The sequence below is a fragment of the Myotis brandtii genome, unplaced genomic scaffold, assembly GCF_000412655.1.
Source record: "Myotis brandtii unplaced genomic scaffold, ASM41265v1 scaffold4, whole genome shotgun sequence".
Classification (NCBI taxonomy): domain Eukaryota; kingdom Metazoa; phylum Chordata; class Mammalia; order Chiroptera; family Vespertilionidae; genus Myotis; species Myotis brandtii.
This window is the reverse complement of record NW_005365371.1, coordinates 4,141,546-4,165,628: the sequence shown is the minus strand read 5'-3', so window position 1 is coordinate 4,165,628 and position 24,083 is coordinate 4,141,546. Positions and strand designations below refer to the sequence as shown.

The 24,083-nt window shown below is 38.0% G+C and overlaps 1 protein-coding gene across 1 annotated transcript; it reads right to left on the bottom strand.

Annotated features, from left to right (window-relative positions):
* Positions 1–4,117: 4,117 nt before the first annotated feature.
* Positions 4,118–24,083, bottom strand: PIGX (phosphatidylinositol glycan anchor biosynthesis, class X; the record flags this gene model as incomplete). Its single annotated transcript, XM_005873223.2, has 6 exons — positions 4,118–4,322; positions 6,462–6,562; positions 8,773–8,986; positions 11,742–11,883; positions 20,328–20,391; positions 23,978–24,083. Coding segments are annotated over 6 exons (771 nt in total), but the record flags the coding sequence as incomplete, so codon positions are not given.

The window sequence follows — 24,083 nt, the reverse complement described above, 5'->3', positions numbered from 1 at the left end:
CTGTACACCTGAAACCAATGTCACCCCAATAAATTCAATAAAAAAAGGGGGGAAAAGGAACTCCTTAAAAACATATACTTCAGGCCCTGACTGGTTTGGCTCAGTGGATAGAGCGTCGGCCTGCAGACTGAAAGGTCCCAGGTTCGATTCCGGTCAAGGGCATGTGCCTTGGTTGCGGGCACATCCCCAGTAGGGGGTATGTAGGAGGCAGCTGATCGATGTTTCTCTCTCATCGATGTTTCTAACTCTCTATTCCTCTCCCTTCCTCTCTGTAAAAAATCAATAAAATGTATTTAAAAAAACAAAAACAAAACACATATACTTCAGGAAGAAACTGATTCCAGAAGTAAGGTCTGAAATACAAAAATCAGGTAGATAACGAAACCTATGATCCTATCACTGATTAGGACAATGCTGAAGGGCATACTTAGTCCATATTATTTCATTGTCTCTCAGCCTACCAAAACCCTCTTACATTCAATAACCTGACAATAGCATATTTTGTGAGTATGGGGAATAATACAGATAGGTGTTGGTCACCTCACTCTAATTTCTTTATCTCCATACCATATAAACCAGAATCAATTATCAAAATACAGGTAAATAGCTTGAAATGAATAGAATATCTGACTAGAATAATCCTTAAACTCATTATATTCTGAAATAATTAGAGCTACAATAGATCTTTCCAGTTCCCAAGCCATGTATATACCATCCTCCATGAGAAATAGCTAAAATATCTCAATTCCTGATAGAGTGGCTGAGAAACACACACACACACACACACACACACACACACACACACACAAATCTCTGTTACCCCCTTACTAGTAGTTGAGGTTTCCTGTCTCTGTTATTTTCACCCAAAAGAACATAATACTTTAAGAAAAATAAACCGCAAAAGTAAAACAAATACTGGATCATAATAACCAAGAGAATAGTACCCATTTTCTTGTCCTTAAAAAAAAAAAGATGATATACATAATTACAAAACTGATTTTTAAAAATAAAGTGCTTATTCATTTTTAAAATATCCACAGAATATACAGAGTTCAAAACCAGAAATGTTCTATCAAAAGTCACACAATCTGGCCCAGCCTGTTTGGCTCAGTGGTTGTGTGTCGACCCATGAACCAAGAGGTCAGTTTGAGTCCCAGTGAGGGCACATGCCTGGGTTTTGGGCTTGATCCTCAGTAGGTGGTATGCAGGAGGCAGCCGATCAGTGATTCTCATCATTGATGTTTCTATCCCTCTATCCTTCTCCCTTTGTCTCTCTGAAATCAATCTATAATAATAAAAGCATAATATGCTAATTGGACCGGATAGCCGAACGACCTTCTAGAAGAAGCCGGGGTGCAAGGGCCGAGCCCCTTGCATGAATATTGTGCATCAGTCCTCTAATAAAAACATATATATATATTTTAAAGTAATGTCACCTGCAACCACTTATTAGGCAAGAATGGTCATATCCAAGTGTTTTTCACTGACATACATTTTTTAATACTTTTGAATAGCTATATAAATGAGTAAATGGCTAAAACATGTTCTAAGCCACAATTCAGACAGGGTGGAAATTTTAGTCATTTTAAAGATTTCTAATATTTCTGCCTTATGGCACTGGGTTGCTTTTTTCAATATTAAAATTCTCAAACACATCTTCAAAAAGAAATGTTATGACTGGTCGAGCCATACATGTCAAATTATAAAAGATTTATTCCCATAAAAACACCAAGCTATTGCCCTGGCCAGTTTGCTCAGTGGTTAGAATGTCGACCCTCAGATCAAAGGGTCACAGGTTCTATTCCTGTCAAGGGCACGTACCTTGGTTGCAGGTCCCCCCAGCCCTAGAAGGGGTGAGTGTGGGAGGCAACCAATCAATGTGCCTCTCTCACACAGATGTTTCTCTCTCTGTCTCTCCTCCTCTCTCTAAAAAATCAATGGGGGAAAAAAATGTCCTCAGGTGAGGATTAACAAAAAACAAACAAACAAACAAACAGAATGTTTTAGGAAATCCGTTATAGCATATAAACTGTATATCATATCCCTTTAATCTATTTAAAACAAACAATGCCAACATAACATGGTTTTAGTGGCTTTGGTTTTGTGACATGCTTGCTCTAAAAAAATTGCCCTAAATAAATGGAAGGGCATGCTCGCCCTTTTATTTTTTAATTAGCTTATGACACTTACTTTATTTTCTAATTTTTTTTCCAAAGTAAAACAATAAATCAAGACTTTTCAAAAAAAATCAGCAATGTTCATTTTAATACAGATGTGGTACAGTATGTTTAATTACAGGAGGGCAGAGATTCTAGTTAAATAAAATCGAAAACCCTTATTACCTCCAATATAAAATTACTAAATTAATGTCTCAAAAGAAAATACTAGTATAAAGCTTTATTTTTTTATTTTTGTTAATCCTCACCTGAGGATATTTTTTCATTGATTTTTAGAGAGAGTGGGAAGGGGAGAGACAGAGAGAGAAACATCAATGTGAAAGAGACACATGGATTGGTTGCCTCCCTCAGGGATGGAGCTTGCAACTGAGGTACATGCCGGGGACCCTTCAGTCCCCGGGCCAATGTTCTATCCACTGAGCATACCGGCTAGGGCTGGTGAAAGCTGTAACTCACACGATTATTCACTACAGATTTATGATTTATCAATTACATTCTCCACCACTTTGGCAAAAGGATGAAGTTGGTTTCTTTTTAAAACAGTTTATAAATCTAACATAGTAAAGATTATATATAAGTTCATATTGCACTTTTTACATACAAGAATGAAACAGTAAAGTCAAGTGTCTTGCATACACTAAGAACAGCACAAATTTGTCACAAACTTAATGCAGAAGTTGATGTGAGGTGTATTCAAAATGTAGAAATGTAACATATGTATGTACAGAAGGCTGAGACTATTAACAAACAATATACTGTATGACTTTCTTCTTTTTAGCACAGTTGTATTTATTAATATAGCCTTTTGGTTCTAAATCAAGACCTCTTATTTTTTTTAAAAAATCACTTGAAGATACAAAAATATTTTTGCAAATGTGTAACTTAATAAAATATACTCTTTCTGAACTGTCTTCCTGACAAATTCAGTATTAAATCAGAACTAAATCTTAGTACTTAGTTTCATCAAGTCCTTTGACAATTCATATATTAAAAAGCAATATAGCCCGGCTGGTGTTGCCCAGTGGTTGAGCGTCGACCCATGAACCAGAAAGTCATGGGATTGCAGGCTCAATCCCCAGTAGGAGGCATGCAGGAAGCAGCCAATAGATGATTCTCTCAACATTGATGTTTCTATCTCTCTCTCCTTCTTCTTTCCTCTCTCTGAAATCAATAAAAACATATATATAGATCTAGATATAGATATTTTTAAATATATTTTATTGAATTTTTACGGAGAGAAAGGGAGAGGGATAGAGAGTTAGAAACATCGATGAGAGAGAAACATCAATCAGCTGCCTCCTGCACACCCCCTACTGGGGATATGTCTGCAACCAAGGCACATGCCCTTGACCGGAATTGAACCTGGGACCTTTCAGTCCACAGGCCGACACTCTATCCACTGAGCCAAACCAGTTAGGGCTATATATAAATATTTTTTAAAGCAATATAACTTATAAAAGGAGAATGGAAATGTTTTAAGGAATAATTAATGTTAATATTAATATTAATATTTTCTTAGTTGTTTTATTTTAATATTTTCTTTGAAACTCTGGATGACTTCAATATTCTCATAAAATTAAGATTCAAATAAACTCATTCATCTAAATTATTTTATTCTTATTTATAATGATTTTCTCAATTTTTAGCTTAAATTGAAATGTTTCTATTCACAAAATGAGAACAATTTGTCTCTAATACATAAAGTACTCACTTTTGTAACCCAAATGAGGATAAAAATCACTTCTCACAAAATAAATAGTAATGTAACAGAATTAAGTTTCCTGTACTAGCACTAGATGCTTGAAGATTATCAAAGGTCTACACAACAGAGCACTCAATTTTGGAATTAGTTGAGAATGATCCAAAATTTCCTCCAGTAAACATAATTTTAGCCAAAAATGAAGACAAAAGACAAAATAATGACAATTCTAAAAGAATGCTTCTAATCACAAACGATTAGGTCTTATTTAGGTTTATGGAAAGCATTTAATTGCAGAAAACTTATAGGGGGAAATGGCCATATTTGAAAACAGCCACAAGAATCAAAGTAGAACACAGGATGGTAATAAGTAGAGTTACAGAACATACTAAAGTGGTATGTATAGTCAGTCCCACTGGAACCTGTAGAGTCACATTCTTATACACCTGTGGAGAGAGAAGTTAGAGACATTTAAAATGGATGTTCTAAGTAAGACCACTATCTCTTTATTTTTATTTTTTGGCTTTTAAATATTCTTCAGCCAATTCTACACTACATGTAACATTATTGTTTGAATGATTCTTTCGGATTGAACATTTAATGTAAATAAATCAGACTCAATTCCCACAATAATTCTTAAATTCTCATTAGTTTTGACTTTTTCTATACTTTACATAGAATTGAGAATATCCTTTTTAAAAACCCAGGCCAGCCAAGCCGGTGTGGTTCAGTTGGTTGAGTGTTGTCCCATGTAAAAGAAGTTGTAGATTCAACTTAGTTTATATTTTCTATTTGGTTTTGAAGATAAAAGGTTCAATTAGAAACTTTGGGAAATTTTATGGTTTAAAAATAAGTTTTTAAAGACATTAAAATTTGGGAATATTTTTATTTTTGGCTTCTTTCTATAAATACCTGGATTATAATTTCACATCCAAAAAAGATTATTTTATCACCACAATCTGTAACAAAGTGCTATTTGAAAATTATAATCTTAAAAAATGGCATCTTAAGCAAACAAGCCTTAATATAGATCACCACCTTAGTAATGGCCACCTATAACTCAAAGTAAAGAAAAAAAAATCAAATAGCTTAAATATGACTTCTTATTTCAAGTTACATGGTCTTAAAGAGAATTGAATTCAAAATATTTTAACAGGGTAATTACTTATTTCATAGCAATGCACACTACCAATTTTTAAATCAATAAATCATAAACAAACACTAATCATACTCTTCATTCACATACTCTTAAATGTAATTCTCCAGATGTATTTTAGAGTTTGAAAAAAATTATGGTAACATATGTGTGATATTGTGTTTTATATAAGACATACGTATTTGATTTTCATTCCCTTTCTGGCTCAAAGCTCCCCAAACTGTTGGAATTTCCTAAGTGTTAAGAGTAAGCATGGTGTCTTTTATGTTGGTGAAGTAGCTTTTGGAAAGCACCTAAGGATGAGGACTGGTTGCCAAAGGAGCTAACCATGTGATAAGAGAGTTGGAACTTTCAGTCCCACCCCAGACCTCCAAGAAGAGGAGAGGGGCTGGTTTGTTCAGTGGCTAGAGCATCAACCCATGGGTTTGATTCCAGGTCAAGGACATATACCTCAGTTGCAGGTTTGATCCCTGGCTCCACTAGGGGTGTGTGTGGAAGGCAACCAGTTGATGTGTCTCTCTCACATAGATGTTTCTCTCTCTCTCTCCCCCCCCTCTCCTGCCTCTCACTTTCTTTAAAAATCAATGGAAAAAAACTTAACCACTCTGAAGAGAGGAAAGAAGTATATATAAAAGCCTAAATGACCATTATGACTGAACAACTGGAACGACCAGTCGACCAGTCGCTATGATGTGCACTGACCACCAGGGGGCAGACGCTCAATGCAGGAGCTGCCCCCTGGTGGTCAGTACACTCCCACTTCCAACCTCCTGTGGCCGGCCAACCTCCCATGGTCCCTCCCCACAGCCGGCAGCCCCTGATCACCCCGACAGGAACCTCCCATGGCCCCTCCTCCCCTGGCTGCTCCCCCCCCCATAGGCCTCGATCGCCAGTCAGGCTGAGGGACCCCACACATGCACGAATTCGTGCACTGGGCCTCTAGTGTTAACATAAGAAGATAAGAAGAAAACTGTAGACTTCTTAGACAACTGTCTAAAAACTATCACAGTTGAAATAATACTAATTTGAGTCTTATTATCCTTTTTTTTCCCACTTAGTCTGTGTAATACAATGAAGTTAACTAATTTATTTTATTCAAAAATTAATAAAAAGTTCTAAATAAAGTTTATACCTGATGGATATACCACTGTTTTTCTTGGCCATTTCACACCTTTAAATCACCTATCAACTATACTTAAGCTCTGGACCAATGAGGCATGGGACTAACACTAAATCTCCAGCCCCCAAATTAAATGATTCTATATAAAGGAGGAACCACTGTTGTCATCTGTAGCAAAGAAATGACATTACAAAAAAACAGCTTTCTATGGTAAAATATAAAAGTCTAATCCCTTAAATGTGGCAGAAACATTATAGAAAGAATTTTAAATGAGACAGTACAATCTAAAAATATAAAATACTAACTTACTGATTTATATTTCATATTGTTCCATTGGCAAATATCCTTATTCTTCAAAGTACAAGGAGCTGCCACTTTTGATTGAGCCCAGCACTTCAAAATTGGAAACTCTGAGAAAAAGTGGTAGAAAATCATATCACAAAACTTTAATCTGGACTAGAGGCTAGGCCAATTTGTCATTTTGGGATATGAGTATTCAAACATTTTAATACACAGTGTACATCTATCACATATTGTTTTATTTTAACAGCCTGTTTTAAGTGAATGCCTAAGAAATTATGTAATTACAAAGACTGTGCATGACTTTTAAACAAATCCCATTATACTAGAGGCCGCTTTTTTAAGTATTTTAATTTAAACTTTTTTCTTGAGGTATAACACATATTTAGAACAGTGAACAGGTCCTAAGCATCCAACTCAATAAATGTCCAGATGTAAACACACCCATAAAGAGCTTTCAGACCAAAACCCAGATAACACCAGAACCCCAGATGCTCTCTCAGGGGGGAACACATTTTCAAACTTTATTTAAGGTAAGTCAATATCATTAATAGAAAAAGAAACCTAGGTTGGATGAACAAAGCTAACAGAGTTGAACGCTTTTTTATTTTTTCATCATGAAATATATGATGGCAGCAAATGTATGGATTAAAAACTTCCTATCTGCCAGTCTTTAGTAACAGTGCTACTAACTTTTGCAAACATTCAAATCAGCCCAATCGTGGAGGCACAAAAAGCCAAAAATCTGAAAGGGGTTTCTTAAATTAAAGTCTTTATTCTAGGAAAACTGAAAATGGAAAAAGCAAATTTTTTTAATTTACTCAAATCTACATATTAAAACAGAACAATTACTCACAAAACCAAAAACTCAAGGACTACATTTATAGAAAAACTAGGTGATAAAGTACCCTCACACACCAAATACGTGCAAGTGTAAACAAAACACCAACAGCAATAAGCACTGTGATGTCAGCATGAATAAACAGAAAGCAGCAAAGGGGCAATGAGGATCAATGGCTGAAAAAGAAGCACACCAGACATTTACACCTACTTATGAAAGAACACAGCACTTGCCAAAAGAAGCAAACCTGGATCTAATCACACCCCTGAGCCAGGTGCCAATTTTCAAGAAATAAAGAGGTCAGATGAACTGTATAATTACTATCACCAAAACCCCAACTCTGAGAAAAATGTTAAATGGGCAAGACTAAGCTATAGTGCAGTGATGGTGAACCTATGACATGCGTGTCAGAGGTGACACGCGAACTCATTTTTTTGGTTGATTTTTCTTTGTTAAATGGCATTTAAATATATAAAATAAATATCAAAAATATAAATCTTTGTTTTACAATGGTTGCAAATATCAAAAAATTTCTATATGTGACACGGCACCAGAGTTAAGTTAGGGTTTTTCAAAATGCTGACATGCCAAGCTCAAAAGGTTCGCCATCACTGCTATAGTGTGTCATATCATCCATATACTTGGGTGATAAAAGCATAAATAAATATAAGGGCCCAGCAGTGTGGCACAGTGGTTGAGTGTTGATCCATGAACCAGATCACAGTTCGATTCCTGGTTGGGGCACATGTGGGGGTTGTGGGCTCAATGCCCAGTAGGGGGTGTGCAGAAGGCAGTGGATTGTTCTCTCTCATCATTGATGTTTCTAGCTTTCTCCCTCTCCCTTCCTCTCTCTGAAATAATACGTGTGTGTGTGTATTATATATAAATTATATGTATATATAATTTATATCTATAAAAGGAAATGATTGCCCTAGCTGGTTTGGCTCAGAGGATAAAGTGTCAGCCTGCAGACTGAAGGGTCCTGGGTTCGATTCTGAACACACATGCCTGCACATGCCTGGGTTGCAGGCTCAATCTCCAGTAGGGGGCTTGCAGGAGGCAGCCAATCAATGATTCTCTCTCATCATTGATGCTTCTATCTCTCTATCCCTTCCTCTTTGAAATCAATAAAAATATTTTTTTAAATAAATAAAAGGAAGTGATTAAATGTCAGGATAGTGGGTTTAGTCTTTGGAGATAGGAGGAAGCTATGTTTGAGACATGATACATGGAGCTGCTGCTAGAGTGGCTGGCAAAGTGCTATTTCTTGACCTGCGTGGTAATTTCAAGGACATCTGCCTTACAGTAACTCACTAAACTATATATTTGTGAAGTTTTTCTATAGCTATGCTCTATTTTACAACCAAAAAGTTAAAAAGAAAGAAAAAAGAAACATGTTTTTGTTATCCCTTGATTTCAGACCTGCCACCATACCTTTATTTTTATTTTCAACCCTCAGAAAAGATATACAACCCTTACCTTGGTCACAATACATCAGTAAATCCGGGTTACTGACCACAATAAAGGTTTCTCCATCTTTACTATGTGGCCGATGATAGCGGTAGTGCACAGGCAAAAAAGCTTGGAAACAATCAATGCACTGTGAATCTTGTCTGGCATAAATGAGAACTTCAGATTCCTTGGACAAATAGTTGGGAGCTTCTATATTAAAATTTTCTGAAACCATGACTGCCTGTCAATACAAAACAAATATTAATCCAAGAGAAAAAAACGAATGAGGAAGATTTAAAACACAAAACTAAACCAGAAGACTGCTATACAGGTAAAAAGAAATTTAAAATTCATCCCCCTTATAAACAATTTCCATTCCCCTTCCATCCTCAAGTTAAGAAAACACAAGATGTGATCTGTGTTTAATAAAAGTAAACTGAGGAAATTTTTCCACAATAAAAATTATTTCTATGTACTCTCCTTATCAACCTTTGTTTAGGTGATAAAACAGGTACTAAGAAAAGAGAAATTTTGTGAATAAGTCTAGCATGGTTCCATAAGTATGAAAACTATGACAAAAAACAGTTAACCCAGTATTGAGTAAAAATGATTGGTATCATTCTGGTAATTTCCTGTTCTTCAGAGAAGCAAGTAAGGTGGTAGTGAGATAGATCACTGTGGTCAGAAAGTCAAAGCAAAGGTCAGCACTCTTTCTACACCGGGTATAAAAAGGTAATGGAAAAAATAGTAAAGTACTCCTTAAAAAAATAATATGGTAAAAACCATTTTAAAATAAGTATTCTACACCAAAAGTACAACTCCACGTGTGATAGAAATTAACCCTGAATTATAATATGCACATGTATATGTATTATGTATCCATATATGTATGCATACATGTTGATATATTAAAGAACACACATATATACAAGTTGTTGAACTTATGGCAAAGGTCAAGGAATTATATAATCTTATGAGTCATAAGGAACCTCAGAGGTGATCAAATTAAACCACCATCTCAATGAGGATATTTTTCTCAAGTATCCAGCCACTAATTGATTACTTTCAATGACTGAGTCATCTCATTTTATCTACTGTTAAAAGGTTATTCCTTTTCTATGAGAAGAAACTGGATGCTCTGGCCTATAACAATCACCAATTATCTGTGCTTACAATGTCTTCAATAAATCTGTTCCTTATTTCACTAAGATTCCTCAAACATCAGAGGTCCTCAATCATGCTGCCTCCACATCTTCTCTTCCCCAAAGAAATATTCACAGTTCTCTCCGTTTTTCATGACTTGGTTTCCAAGCCATTCATCACATTAGTTGCCGTTGGAAAACACTCAAGGACTATAATAGCAATATTTCCTTCCTTAAGCAAAAATTGCATTAGCTTTTTAGCAGTCTTTTTTCAGTATGATATAGCTATAGATATACTTTTTAAAAAAGTGATAGACTTTAGCCCGGCCAGTGTGGCTCAGTGGTTGAGTGTCGACCCCTGAACCAGGAAGTCATGGTTCAATTCCCGGGTCAGGGCACATGCCCTGGGTTGTGGGCTCGATCCCAGTAGGGGGCGTAGAGAAGGCAGTTGATCGATGATTCTCTCTCATAACTGTTGTTTCTATCTCTCCCTCTCCCTTCCTCTCTCCAGAATCAATAAAAACATATTAAAAAATTAATACACTGTATTTTTTAGAGCAGGTTTAGGTTTACAGAAAAAAAACAAGCAGAAAATACAGCCTCCCCATAGACCCCCATCACCGTACACACACACACACACACACACACACACACACACACACACACACACTTTTCTTTATTATTAACATAAAAGTGTAATACAGGTATTTTATTTTTTAAATTGATTCTAGAGAGAGAGAAAGGAGAGGGAGAGAGAGAGAAACATCAATTGGTTGCCTCCCGTATGCACCCTGACCAGGGTAACCCGCAACCTGGGTATGTGCCCCAACCAGGAATCAAACTGGCAACCCTAAGGTGCATGAGAGGGTACTCAACCGAGTCATGACTAAATTGAACAGGTGACTCTTAATGAAGGTAGGGAAACCCTAACTAAGGTGATTCTAATTGAAGTTAGGGAAATCCTTAACTAAGGAGTAAGATTCCTTTCTGGAAAGAGCAACAATTGCAATTAGACAACCTTGGCTTCATTTCTTGGCTCTTCTTTCATGTGCCCATGTGATCCTGGATAAGCTTGGCCTCTTTGTGCTTCAGTATCCTTAACTATAAAATAGAGATAATACTCCCAGGGTTGCTATAAAGATTAATCTGTGGCCCAAACCGGTTTGGCTCAGTGGATAGAGCGTCGGCCTGCGGACTCAAGGGTCCCAGGTTCGATTCCGGTCAAGGGCATGTACCTTGGTTGCAGGCACATCCCCAGTAGGGAGTGTGCAGGAGGCAGCTGATTGATGTTTCTCTCTCATCGATGTTTCTAACTCTCTATCCCTCTCCCTTCCTCTCTGTAAAAAATCAATAAAATATATATTTTTTAAAAAAGATTAATCTATGTAAAGGAGTGGGACATAATCTTTCTTTAATGCTTATTTTATCTTGCTTCTTTAAAAAAAAAGAAAGAAGAAAATATCTGGCATATAGAGATCCAATAAATATTAATATCTTTTCCTCCCATACTCAAATTATACAGCTGTTGGGTATGTCTCTCTAATTTAACAAAGTTGCTATTGAAACAGTGTTTATTAATTGTTCATTTTCTTAGTCACTAAACTGGGAACCATACTGCCAAAAAGCATTTAAACAGCTCAGTTTAGTTGGCTTACTACTGACAAGTATGACAAGTATCACTCACTTATTAAAGAATACTCCTATTCTATCTAAAAAATGTTACTTGATACACTTTTACAAATGTATCTAGTGTTTTTTTACATACTATTTTGCCTTATCCAAATTATAGCATCCCTTAAAAAATTTCTCTCAAAATAATGCTCTAATAGTGTAAAAATCCTCTAACAGTTGTACCTCTGTTATGTTTCTCTCTCGTAATGAAGCCAACTCATATGGATCCACGAAAAGTCCTGCTGGGATGTACTGTTTAATTAAGAGTCGGCAGGTCTGTAAGTCCTCAATGCTTTCTCCAAATTTCACTTTTATTAAAAGGTCTCTGTAAGACAAGTATGTTCAGAGAAAATCTCTTCATTAAATTGTTAATGAGATAGCATAACATTACATTCAAATTAGTAGAAACACTATTTTAAAAATTATAAAGAGACTATAAAGTCAAATGAAATATTTATCTCATGTCAGAACTACCCATTAGATTTTTCATAAATTCATGTCATAAGCCATCCTATATAATAAAAGGGTATATGGAAATCAACTGAACAGCAGAACAACCGATTGCTATGATGTGCACTGACCACCAGGTGCAGATGCTCAATGCAGGAGCTGCCCCCAGTGGTCAATACGCTCCCAGAGGGGGAGCGCCTCTCAGCCAGAAGCCGGGCTCACGGCTGGCAAGCGCAGTGGCAGTGGCAGGAGCCTCTCCTGCCTCCGCGGCAGCGCTAAGGATTTCCGACTTATGGCTTAGGCCTGCTCCCCACACTCCCCGGGCCTAAGCCGGCAGTCAGACATCCCCCGAGGGCTCCCAGACTGTGAGAGGGCGCAGGCCGGGCTGAGGGAACACCCCCCCCCGCCCCTCCCCTCCAGTGCATGAATTTTGTGCACTGGGCCTCTAGTAGTATTACATTAATGCAGTGATTTTCAACCAGCAAAAGGCACACTGCTGTGCCACAAGATTTTTTAAAACATGCAATACCTGATTATTTAATTAGGGGCACTGACCAATTTTCCCTTAGATTGTAAAAAAATGACAACAGTAGCCATCCCGTGTGAATGAATCAAAATTGTACCTATATTTTTTGTCAGATTGGCAAAAAATACATATTTCGGTGTGCCACAGAATTTTAGTAATTAGTTTATATGTGCCATGAGATGAAACAGATTGGAAATAGTTGTATTAGTGTGGAAAAAAAAAAGATCAATAGAAAGGGATAAAGTCCAAAAATAGACATACACAATTTTTCAATTAAGGTTCAAATATAATTTGATGAGGAAAGGATAGTCTTTTCAAAAAGTGGAACTGAAACAATTGGATATACAAAAATTAATTTGAAATAGACTATAAATCTAACTGTTAATTGCCCCAGCTTTCTGTCTGGAGGCACAGTTTGGATCAAGTGCAGTGAATGAGACCCAAAGCACAGCATGATATTTTCACTTAGGTGAGAAAACAGAAATAAAAGTTAAGGAAAGCTGCCCTCGCCCGCTCAGTGGTAGACTGTTGGCCTATGGACTCTAGGGTCCCAGGCCCAATTCCAGTCAAGAGCACATGCCCAGGGTTGTGGGCTCAATCCCCAGTAGGGGCATGCAGGATGTTTCTCTCTCTCTCTCCCTCTCTCTTCCTCTCTGAAATCAATAAAAATATATTTAAAAAAAAAGTTTAGGAAAGCTGAAGTGGTTGGAAGTCACAGCACTAAGTTCCAGAGAGGAGGAAACTATGCAGAAAGAGCTCTAGAAATCTGAAATGGAGAGTTCCCTTGAGTTTCTGTTGAATACTAAGGTAAGCATGAGTGAGGCGTAACTCCACAAGATGGGCACAGAATGACCAGGGAACTAAAAGACGAGAAATTCTAAAATTTTACACAAGGTAGGGAGACATTTGCATTCCAACCAACCAAAGTATAGAAATCCCAATGGGGATACCAACCAAAGCTTTCAGTTGAAATCCCGATAGGGTAAAGCCTTAGTAGCTAAATTAGCCTTGCAGTAATGGCCACTTTTAACTTTAGGCCTACACAAAAAAAAAGGTAAAAAGGATCAAGTTGATAAACAAGTAACTTAAAACTCTAACAGAAAAAATAAACCCAACACCCTTTAAAAGAAGATAAAATCCACACACTCAAAAAGGTTCATATCTACAACATTCACAATATTCAGTATCCAATCCAAAGTTACAAACATGCAAAGAATCAGGAAAATGTGACCAATAACCAAGAAAAAAATCATTCATAGAAACAGATTAGAAATGACAGAAGTGACAAAATTAGCAAAGGACATTAAGTCATTATAAATATACCTATTATATTCAAGAATTTAAAGAAAAACACAAACATTATGAGGGAAAGAGAAGAAATAGCTCTATATATACAAGCCCAATAAGCAAAGTGTCCTTTCAGGAGTTCAATTGCTCGCTATGATGTGTGCTGACCACCAGGGAGCGGCGCAGAACGAAGGAAGGCCCGGGCAGCCAGCAGCCGGGGAAGGGAGGCCCCGGCCGGCGGCTGGCGGCCGCTAGGGACCCTACCCATGCACAAATTTCGTGCACAGGGCCTCTAATCTCTCTCTCTATAAAAGCCTAAGCAACCCAACCGAATGAATGGACAACCAAACAGGCTGCGTGGGGCGACCAGGCCGGCAGGGGGGTTAATGAGGGGCGACACGACGACCAAGCAGCAGGCTGTGTGGGGCAACCAGGCTGGCAGGGGGGTTAGTGAGGGGCGACCCGATGACCGAGCAGCAGGCTGCGTGGGGCGGGGGGGCGGGGGGGGGCGAGGGGGGGGGGGGGGGGGGCAGGAGGGGGCAACCAGGCTGGCAGGGAGGGAGCAGTTGGGGGCAACTAGGCGGGCTTCGGGGACAGTTGGGGGTGACCAGGCCAGCAGGGGGAGCAGTTAGGGGCGATCAGGCAGGCAGGCAGGTGAACAGTTAGGAGCCAGTGGTCCCGGATTGTGAGAGGGATGTCCGACTGCCGGTTTAGGCCTGATCCTCAGGACTGGACCTAAACCAGCAGTCAGACATCCCCCAAGGGGTCCCAGAATGGAGAGGATGCAGGCTGGGCTGAGGGGACCCCCTCACCCCCCATGCACAAATTTTATGCACCGGGTCTCTAATATATATATAAAGAACTGAATGCAACTTCAAGAGATGAGAAACTTAATTTCTGGAATAAAAACTATCCTGATATGATAAAAGCATTTAAACATTGAAGAAGAAAAGATCAGTGACTTGGAGACACAGCAACAGAAACCATCCAAACTGAAGCATAACTGAGGAAAAAAGAATGGGGGGAGGAGGAACAATTTCAGAGATCTTTCAACAATATCAAGTGAAGAATATCGAGAGAGAGAGAGAGAGAGAGAGAGAGAGAAAGAGAGAGAGGAAGAGACCAGAAAAAGAGGAGAGAATGTAACAGAAAGAAAATTGGAAGATTATGTAATGGCTGAAATTGTTCTGATTTTCATGAAAACTATAAACTTGTAAATCCAAGAAGCTCAACAAATACCAAGCAGGATCAATACACACACACAATCCCACACCAAGACATATTATCAAGTCACTGAAAAAAACAATATTTTAAGCAATGAGAGGAAAAATGAACATTATGTAGAGAGTAACAAAGATAATAATATACCAGAGGACAATGGAATGATGTATGTAAAGTATTAAAAGAAAAAAGCTATCAATTTAGAATTATATATCCAGGAGGTATCTATAATAATAAAAGGGTAATATGCTAATAGACTGGACGTCTTCCAAACATCTTTCCTGACGAAGCCAGGGCTGGAGGGAAGCCAGCCGGGTCCTGGGTGACTGCAGGCGGCCCAAAGGAAGCCAGTCTGGGTCCCAGGTGCCTGCGGGTGGCCCGAGGGAAGCCAGCCTGGGTCCCAGGTGCCAGAGGGAAGCCGGTGCTGGCAGCTGGGGGAAGGAAGGCCTAGTCTTGCATGAATTTTTGTGCATATAGTATATAATAAAGATTAAGACAAACACAAACTAAGAGAACTTGTCCCTAAAATAAATGGTAAAGGAAATTCTTCAGGCAGTAAAAAAAATATCAGAAGAAAGCTTGGTAAAAAAAAAAAATTGAAGAAAACTTGGATCTATAAGAAAGACAGGCTCAGCCGGTGTGGTTCAGTGGTTGAGTGTCAACCCATGAACCAACAGATCACAGTTTGATTCCTGGTCAGGGCACACACCCGGGTTTCGAGCTTAATCCCCAGTAGGGGGATGTGCAGGAAGCAGCTGATGGATGATTCGCTCTCATCATTGATGTTTCTATCTCTCTCTCCCTTTCCCTTACTCTCTGAAATAAAAAAATACATATAGTAAAAAAATAATGACAGAAGAGCAAATGGTAAATACATGGGCAAATATGAAAACATTTTCTCTCATTTTTTAATTGTTTTCAAATATTGATAGAGAAACTGAACCACTGAGCATTGTTGGTGAGAATGTAAAATGGTGCAGTCACTATTGAAAACAGTATGCCCAGCAGGCATGGCTCAGTAGTTGAGCATCGACCTATGAATCAGGATGTCACTGTTCGATTCCCTGTCAGGGCACATGCCTAGTTGTGGGCTCCCGGTTTGGGGCATGCAGGAGGCAGCCGATCAATGACTCTCTCCCATCATTGATGTTTCTATCTCTCTCTCCCTCTCTGAAATCAATAAAAATATATTTAAAAAAAACAAACAACAAGTATGACAATTACACAAGAAATTAATATGAATGAAACTTTAGGACATTATGCTTTGTGAAATAAGCAAATACTGTATAATTCCACTTGTATAAGTACATAGAATAGTCAAATTCATAAAGACAGAAAGTAGAGCCCTGACCAGTTTGGCTCAGTGGATAGAGCATCGGCCTGCAGACTGAAAGGTCCCGGGTTCGATTCTGGTCAAGGGCATGTACCTGGGTTGTGGGCACATCCCCAGTCGGGGGTGTGCAGGAGGCAGCTGATCGATGTTTCTCTCTCATCGATGTTTCTAACTATCTATCCCTCTCCCTTCCTCTCTGTAAAAAATCAATAAAATATATTTTAAAAAAGACAGAAAGTAGAATGGTGGTTGCTAGAGGCTGGGAGAAGGGGAGAAAAGGGAGTAAATTGTTTAAGAGGTACAGAGTTTCAGTTTTGCAAGAATTCTTTATATGGATGGTGGTGATGGTAAAACAACAGTATAAATGTTCTTAATGTAATTGAAGTGTACACTTTAAAAGGGTTAAGATGGTAAATTTTATGTTATGGGTTTTTTACCACAATTAAATAATAATGTAAAAATATATGAGTTTTCAAAGCAAAAATAATAATAATATATGGTTGGGTTTACAATGTAAGTAAAACGTAAAGTTAATAAATGTATGGCAACAACAGCATAAAGGAAAGGAGAAGGAAATGAACTATTCTGATATAAGAGGCACACATTATTCATGGTGTGAAATAATATTATTTGAAGGTAGACTGTGATAAGTTAAAATTGCACAATGTAAACTCTAAAGTAACCAATTAAAAAGACAGAAGTATAGTTAATAAGCCAAAAATGGGAATAAAACAAGATGCTTAAAAAATACTCACTTTATCCAAAATAAGGCAAGAAAAGAGAGAGAAAAAAGACTAGATGGGCCAAATAGAAAAAACAAATTATAAAAAAAATAGCAAGATGGATAAATTTAAGCCAACCCAACCAAATCAATATTTACTAAAAGTAAATGGTCGAATCACTCCAATTAGAATTTAGAGATTAATAGACTGGGTAAATAGCAACAATTTTATTCAATATTGTATTAGACACCCAAGGTCAAAAAGGGAAGGAAAGGGTGTAAAAAGCATACAGATTGTCTTTATTTGCAAACCCATGATCATTTATGTAGAAGAGCTTAAAGAGTCTACAAAAAAAGCTAACAGTGATTTCACAAGGAATCAGGGTACCATATCATCATAAAAAAATCAATTGTATTGCTATTATTAACGACAAACAAGTAGAAATAAAAAATTTTAAACAATACTCTTTACATCAAAAAACATGAAATACTTAGGAATAAATTTAACAAAATATATGTAAGACATATACTCTGAAAGTTACAATACTGTTAAGATTAACCTAATAAACCCTAAATGAATGAAAATGCCATATTCATGCATTGGAACACTCATTAATGCTCACATATCAGTTCTCTACAAATTGATCAAGAGTTTCAACAGAATCCTAACCAAAATTTCATGAAGCTTTTTTGAGGAAATCTACAAGTTTATTCCAAAAGTTATATGGAAATGCTATAGCATTTCTCTGATCTACCTATCTAGTAACTCTATAAAGAAAATAAGTTGTAATAAATTAATACTAATTCCAAGAGACCACCACTTCCTCTGTATGCACAAACCATTCTTTTAATAATCTGGTCTAGAATTCTGCCCAGAAATATCAACTAACTTCCAAATTATCCAAAGACTACAAACAGAAGTTCAGCAATCATTTAAGCAAGTTCTCCTACTAAAAGAGATACAGTTCATCAGAGAGGGGAGATCCTATAATCATTTATAGTAGCAAGGCCCTTTTGCATACTTACCTTGCATATTCTGCACTTCAGTTTCCTACTACTACTATTTGCTTGACCCTTCCCAAAGTGGAAATAATTCTTCTTTTTTTTAATATGATTTTTTCATTTTAAATCTTTATTGTTGAAAGTATTACATACTTCCTCCTTTTTTTCCCCCGTTGACCCCTTCTAGCCCACTTTCCACCCCAGAAGTGATTCTTCTTGACCAAGAAGATAGAAACAGGAGGAGCTAACAAATTCTACTTTCTATAATCTGTTAATGTTTCCTCATCCACCCTAGCAGCAAGACTACACCTGCTCTATGTATAACGAAAAAGCCTTTTTTAAAACAATGATTACTGGCCTATTCTGAAGGTCTCAAATAACAGATTTCTAGTTTTGGAAGCTGTGTGGGTTCTGTCACTCTTCATACTTGGTTTTATGTCCTGCTTTTTATCTGTAGTACTTACGTCTGGACAGCTACTTTTGCCTTCACAATAGCCTCTCCAGGCACCCATTTCTTCCTTATTGGAATAATTTATGGTTACACTGTCATCTTTACATTATTTATTATTCCCAATTTTCTTGAGAACATATCCAATTACTTTATTGAGAGATATTTAATAATATTGGCATAATTACCCTGACATGGCTTAAAATGTGTTAGGACTCTGTCTAAAACTCCTTTCAGAAGTGACTTCCCTCCCAAAGGCAGATACTAAATAATGGAGCTATCTTTTGAGCCTAAATCTGTCTGAGTTCAAAGAAAAAACAACATAAAACTATCCAAGTTCTTTCTACTACACCTCCTAGTCATTCACATGTAGGCTAACTTGAAGAATGAGGAGAATCAGATATTTTAGCTTAAGGTGACTTATAAAACGAAGTGATTTTAAAAAGAAATGTATCAGAATTTTAAATCAAATATCTGAGAATCACTTCAAAGTAATCACCTTGAGAAGCTTTAAAGTTTGGGAAGTTTTCTTATGGAACAGTTTCCACAACTTTTTACTGGTCTTTAAAAATTTTTCAATACTGGCAAATATTCATTTTTGAGGATAATTTCTATTTTGGAAACAGTTTAGTATTTGGAACCAAGTCTTGTAAGTCAGAAATAGTGATTTAGGGTGGTATAATATCTTAATATTTGAGAGCATGGCCTTGGAATACGATAGTCCTAAATTGGAGCCAGAGCTCCACCACCCTACCCACTGCCAAGTTATTTAAATTTTCTGAGCCCTAGTTACCACATCTGAAAAACAAGAAAGGTATCATCTCACAACCACTGTGAAGATTAAATAGGATATTACATATATACAACTTCTAAATATGTTAAATGGTAAACATTTGTTTTCCCCTCTTCTCCAGTTATTTTTTTATTATATATATTTTCATTGATTTCAGAGAGGAAGGGAGAGGGAGAGAGAGATAGAAACATCAATGATGTTGGGATCGAACCCAAAATCCGGGCATGTGTCCTGACTGGAAATGGAACCGTGACCTCTTGGTTCATAGGTCGATGTTCAACCACTGAGTCATGCCAGTTGGGCATCTTCTCCAGTTATTTTTAACCTGTTAACTACCAATAATGCGTCCAAAACAGAAACCATCCCCACACGCAACGATATTTTGAATTTACTTTAAAAAATCAATTTGCAATGAATATTATAAAAATAAATATATTACGCCCTAATCGGTTTGGCTCAGTGGATAGAGCGCCAGCCTGCGGACTCAAGGGTCCCAGGTTCGATTCCAGTCAAGGGCATGTACTTTGGTTGTGGGCACATCCCCAGTAGGGAGTGTGCAGGAGGCAGATGATCGATGTTTCTCTCTTATCGATGTTTCTAACTCTCTAACCCTCTCCCTTCCTCTCTGTAAAAAATCAATAAAATATATATTACAATTCAGGTGTTCTTTAATATTTTCAGCTGAAAATTCTCAAGAAAACTGATTCTAAAGTTGGTCAGGTTTGCCACTTAGGGAAAAAATTTTTCTTTAATAGATGCGTGTGGCGTATGGGGAAGGTCAGCCACTTGTGTCTACAGACGCTTATGGTGTACAATGGGTTAATCATTATTTCAAACTGTAACCACATTATAATAAATCTGCTACTTATGACTGGAAGAAATCAAGTGATTTTTTTTTCAGTTTTATCCATTTTTCAACTATTAATTTTTTGCTCTAAAATATATGAAACAGTACTTTGATACAAGTAAAAGTCAACAGGCAACTTACCTGTGGAAACCATCTTTCAAAATTTCTTGCCGCAAAATAATTTCAGAACAACTGGCCTTTATGCCTATAAGAACCAAAAGATTTGATTTTTAATAAAACAAGCACTCAATGAAAGAATACTTATATAATTAGAAAATAATTGTTTTAATAGGCTTTACTTGCCTGGAGAATCTAACCAACCTAAAAATGAAAACAAAAACTCTAAAACTTAAGCAAGTTGAGCTATATATAAATCTACTTCTAGTATAGCATGAGAATTAAGAACATTGACTTTGGAATTAGATCGCCTACCTTCAAAACCCTGTCTGTCACTTAATAGCTATATGACTTTACATAAGATAGTTTATTGCTCTGCTAGTTGTCATGAGACTTAATATACTAGGTGTACCAGTTAATAATGCGGATTTTTTTCAATAGATGGAGTTTCACATATGTTGATATATATGCGATTTGATATGTATGCTATTTCGTTGTATTGACAGCAAGCTTCAAAACTTATGTCAAATTTGCTGAAGGTGTTAACATCATAGATATTTTTATGCTTAAAAATGTCAAATTTCATGCCCAAAAAAAAGAGCATTTGCGGGAAGTTTTAATTCATTACTTTATTTTGAAGGAAAAGTGCTGCTGAAAGCTTTGGGAAGCTTATGGTGAACACGCTCCATCTCAAGATACTTGTGAACGCTGGTTTAAACGCTTTAAAAGTGATGGTTTCGATGTGAAAGACAAAGAACGTCCGGGTCAACTGAAAAAGTTTGAAGATCAACAATTACAAGCATTGTTGGATGAAGATGCGTGTCAAACTCAAAAACAACTTGCAGAAAGATTAAACGTTGCTCAGCAAACAATTTCTGATCATTCACAAGCAATGGGAAAGATTTTAAAGGAAGGAAAATGTGTGCCACATCAACTGAATGAAAGATAAATGGAAAACCAAAAAGTCATCAGTAAAATGTTGTTTCAATGGCACGAAAGAAAGTCTTTTTTTGCATTGAGTTGTGACTGGCGACGAAAAGTGGATTTATTTTGAGAATCCCAAATGCACAAAATCATGGGTTGATCCAAATCAACCATCAACATTGACTGCAAGGCCAAATTGCTTCGGAAAGAAGACAATGCTCTGCGTTTGGTGGGATCAGGAAGGTGTGGTGTATTATGAGCTTCTAAAACCAGGTGAAACTGTTAATACTGATCACTACCAACAACAAATAATCAATTTGAACCACACTTTGATCGTGAAACGACCAGAATGTTCTGGAAGACACAGCAAAGTAATGTTGCTTCATGATAACGCACCATTACACACTTCAAAACCAGTTAAAAACACGTTAAAAGATCTTGCCTGGGAAGTATCAACCCACCAGCTGTATTCACCAGACCTTGCTCCTTCAGATTACCACTTGTTCTGATCAATGGCACACACACTTTCTGAGCAGCACTTCAAAACGTACGAAGAAGTGGAAAATTGGGTCTCTGAATGTTTTGCCTCAAAACAAAAGTTCTATTGGGACGGTATCCAGAAATTACCTGGAAGGTGGGGGAAATGTGTAGCTAGTGATGGACATTACTTTTAATAACGCACTTTTGATGTTTCTCTTGAAATTATCATGTTTTCTTTGATTACAAAATCCACCATTTATTAACCGGTACACTTAGTATGAAGTAGTTAGAATAGGTCCTACCATATAGTGCTATATGTGTTTGTTATTAATATTACTTTATTCAGGTGATCTTTTCAGGTGATCTTTTAGTGTAAGGGATAACACTCCAACCAACTGAGCCACACCAGCAAGGGCAGAAAATCTGTTTTAATTCCAGCTACCTATAAAACTGAGAAGACAGTACATTTGCCTTGTGGAGATGTTAGAAGGGTTTAAAATAACAAAAATAAAAACGAGTCTTTTTTTTTAATCTTCACCCAAGAATATTTTTTCTATTGACTTTTTTACAAATTTTTTAAATATATCTTTATTGATTTCAGAGAGGAAGGGAGAGGGAGAGAGAGAGAGAAACATCAACAATGAGAGAGAATCATTGATCGGCTGCCTCCTGCACGCCCCACACTGGGGATGGAGCCGGCAACCTGGGCATGTGCCCCGTCAAACTGTGACCTCCTAGTTCATCGGTCAATGCTCAACCACTGAGAATACCGGTCAGGCCTCCACTGACTTTTAGAGAGAGTAGGAAGGAGGGAGGGAGGAGGAGGAAAGAGAAAGAGAAAGATAAACATCTATGAGAGAGACACATCAATTGGTTGCTTCTTGCACGTACCCCAACCGTGCCCTTGATGTAGTACGTGCCCTTTATTGGGAATTGACCCTTTGGTCCAAAGGTCTGATGCTCTGACCACTGAACCAAACTGTCCAGGGCTAGAGTCTTTTCAAAAGGTTCTTTTATAAACTTAGAATAACCAGAAATCTCACTATACAGACTCATGGGAATTAAGAACATTGACATTCAGACATTAAAACTATTACTTAATGTGAGCATCATAACTAATGATCAGATCACCAACTCTGCCAAGTGCCTTGCTATATAATTTTATTTCATTTTCAAAAGCTGGCAGTGTGTAGGAAGAACATTAAAATAAACACATGAAAACCATATTGTATTCTATGTTGCTAGGTCCATTATATATATATCCCTGAAAAGATGCATGAAAAAGCATGTCCTAGAGATGAAAACATCTGAAATATACAACAGAAGGGAAAAGTATGAAAAACTAACATTTATTAACTAATACCTATATGATAGATCCTTTACTTGGGGCTTTCACATGAGTTTCACAACCTTAGCAAAACAGGCAGTCAAAATTACTGCCATTTTCCTGGCTGGGTGGCTCAGTTGGAAGCACTGTCTCATAAACCAAAAGGTTTTGGGTTCAATTCCCCGCCTCCCCGCTGCCTTGGCTGGCCTGGGGCCTGCGGGCTGGGGGCAGCTCCTCTGTTGAGTGTCTACTCTACCCGCTGGTGGTCAGTGTGCATCATAGGGTCCTTCTGCCCGTTCAGTCGATTTGCATATTAGGCTTTTATTATATAGGATCACCAGTGCAATGTCTTCCCCAACCCACTGAAAGCTCCACGAGGGTCAGGGCAGCGTGTTTTTAGCTCAGGGCTCGATCCACAACACACAGCACAGCACAGCACTCCAGCCCATGGACTGGGGCCCAAAGAAATGAACCAACGCGCTTGCCTAAACCAGAGTCATCAAGAAACCCCAGCGCAATCCAGTCTACTATTAAAGTATTTGTACGACGCCGTCCTCTTCCCACGCCCCCGGCGTCTCTGTATTCAGGACTGCGGTTCTCACACTTCACAGGCAAGGGGGCCTTGCCGGCTCCTTGTTGGTGCAAGAAGCTGCATGCATCCCAAGACGCTTCATCGCTGCACTTCCTTCACAATATTTCAGTGACTGTGTGGCCAGAACAGAGCCGGACTCCCCACGTCCAGAGAGCCATGCGAGTGGCAGGCGGAGCCCCAGAGAGAAGAGGCACGTGGCCTTTGTGCTTAGCCTCCCCCAGCTCACCCCACAGTCCGAGGCGCCGGGATACAGAGAAGCACCTCCGCAAACCGCTCAGGGGAGAGGACCCCCAGAGTCCGAGCTGCTGCCACCCCTCAACCTCAAACCCGCAGCCACGCCCCTCCCTTTACCCGCATCGGTGTGGGCGGCAGCGAGGGCCGCGGAGGACTTGCAGGCGAGCTCAGCTGCCTCCCAGAGCAGCAGCCAGGTCACCGCTCGGACCACCGCGACCACGGC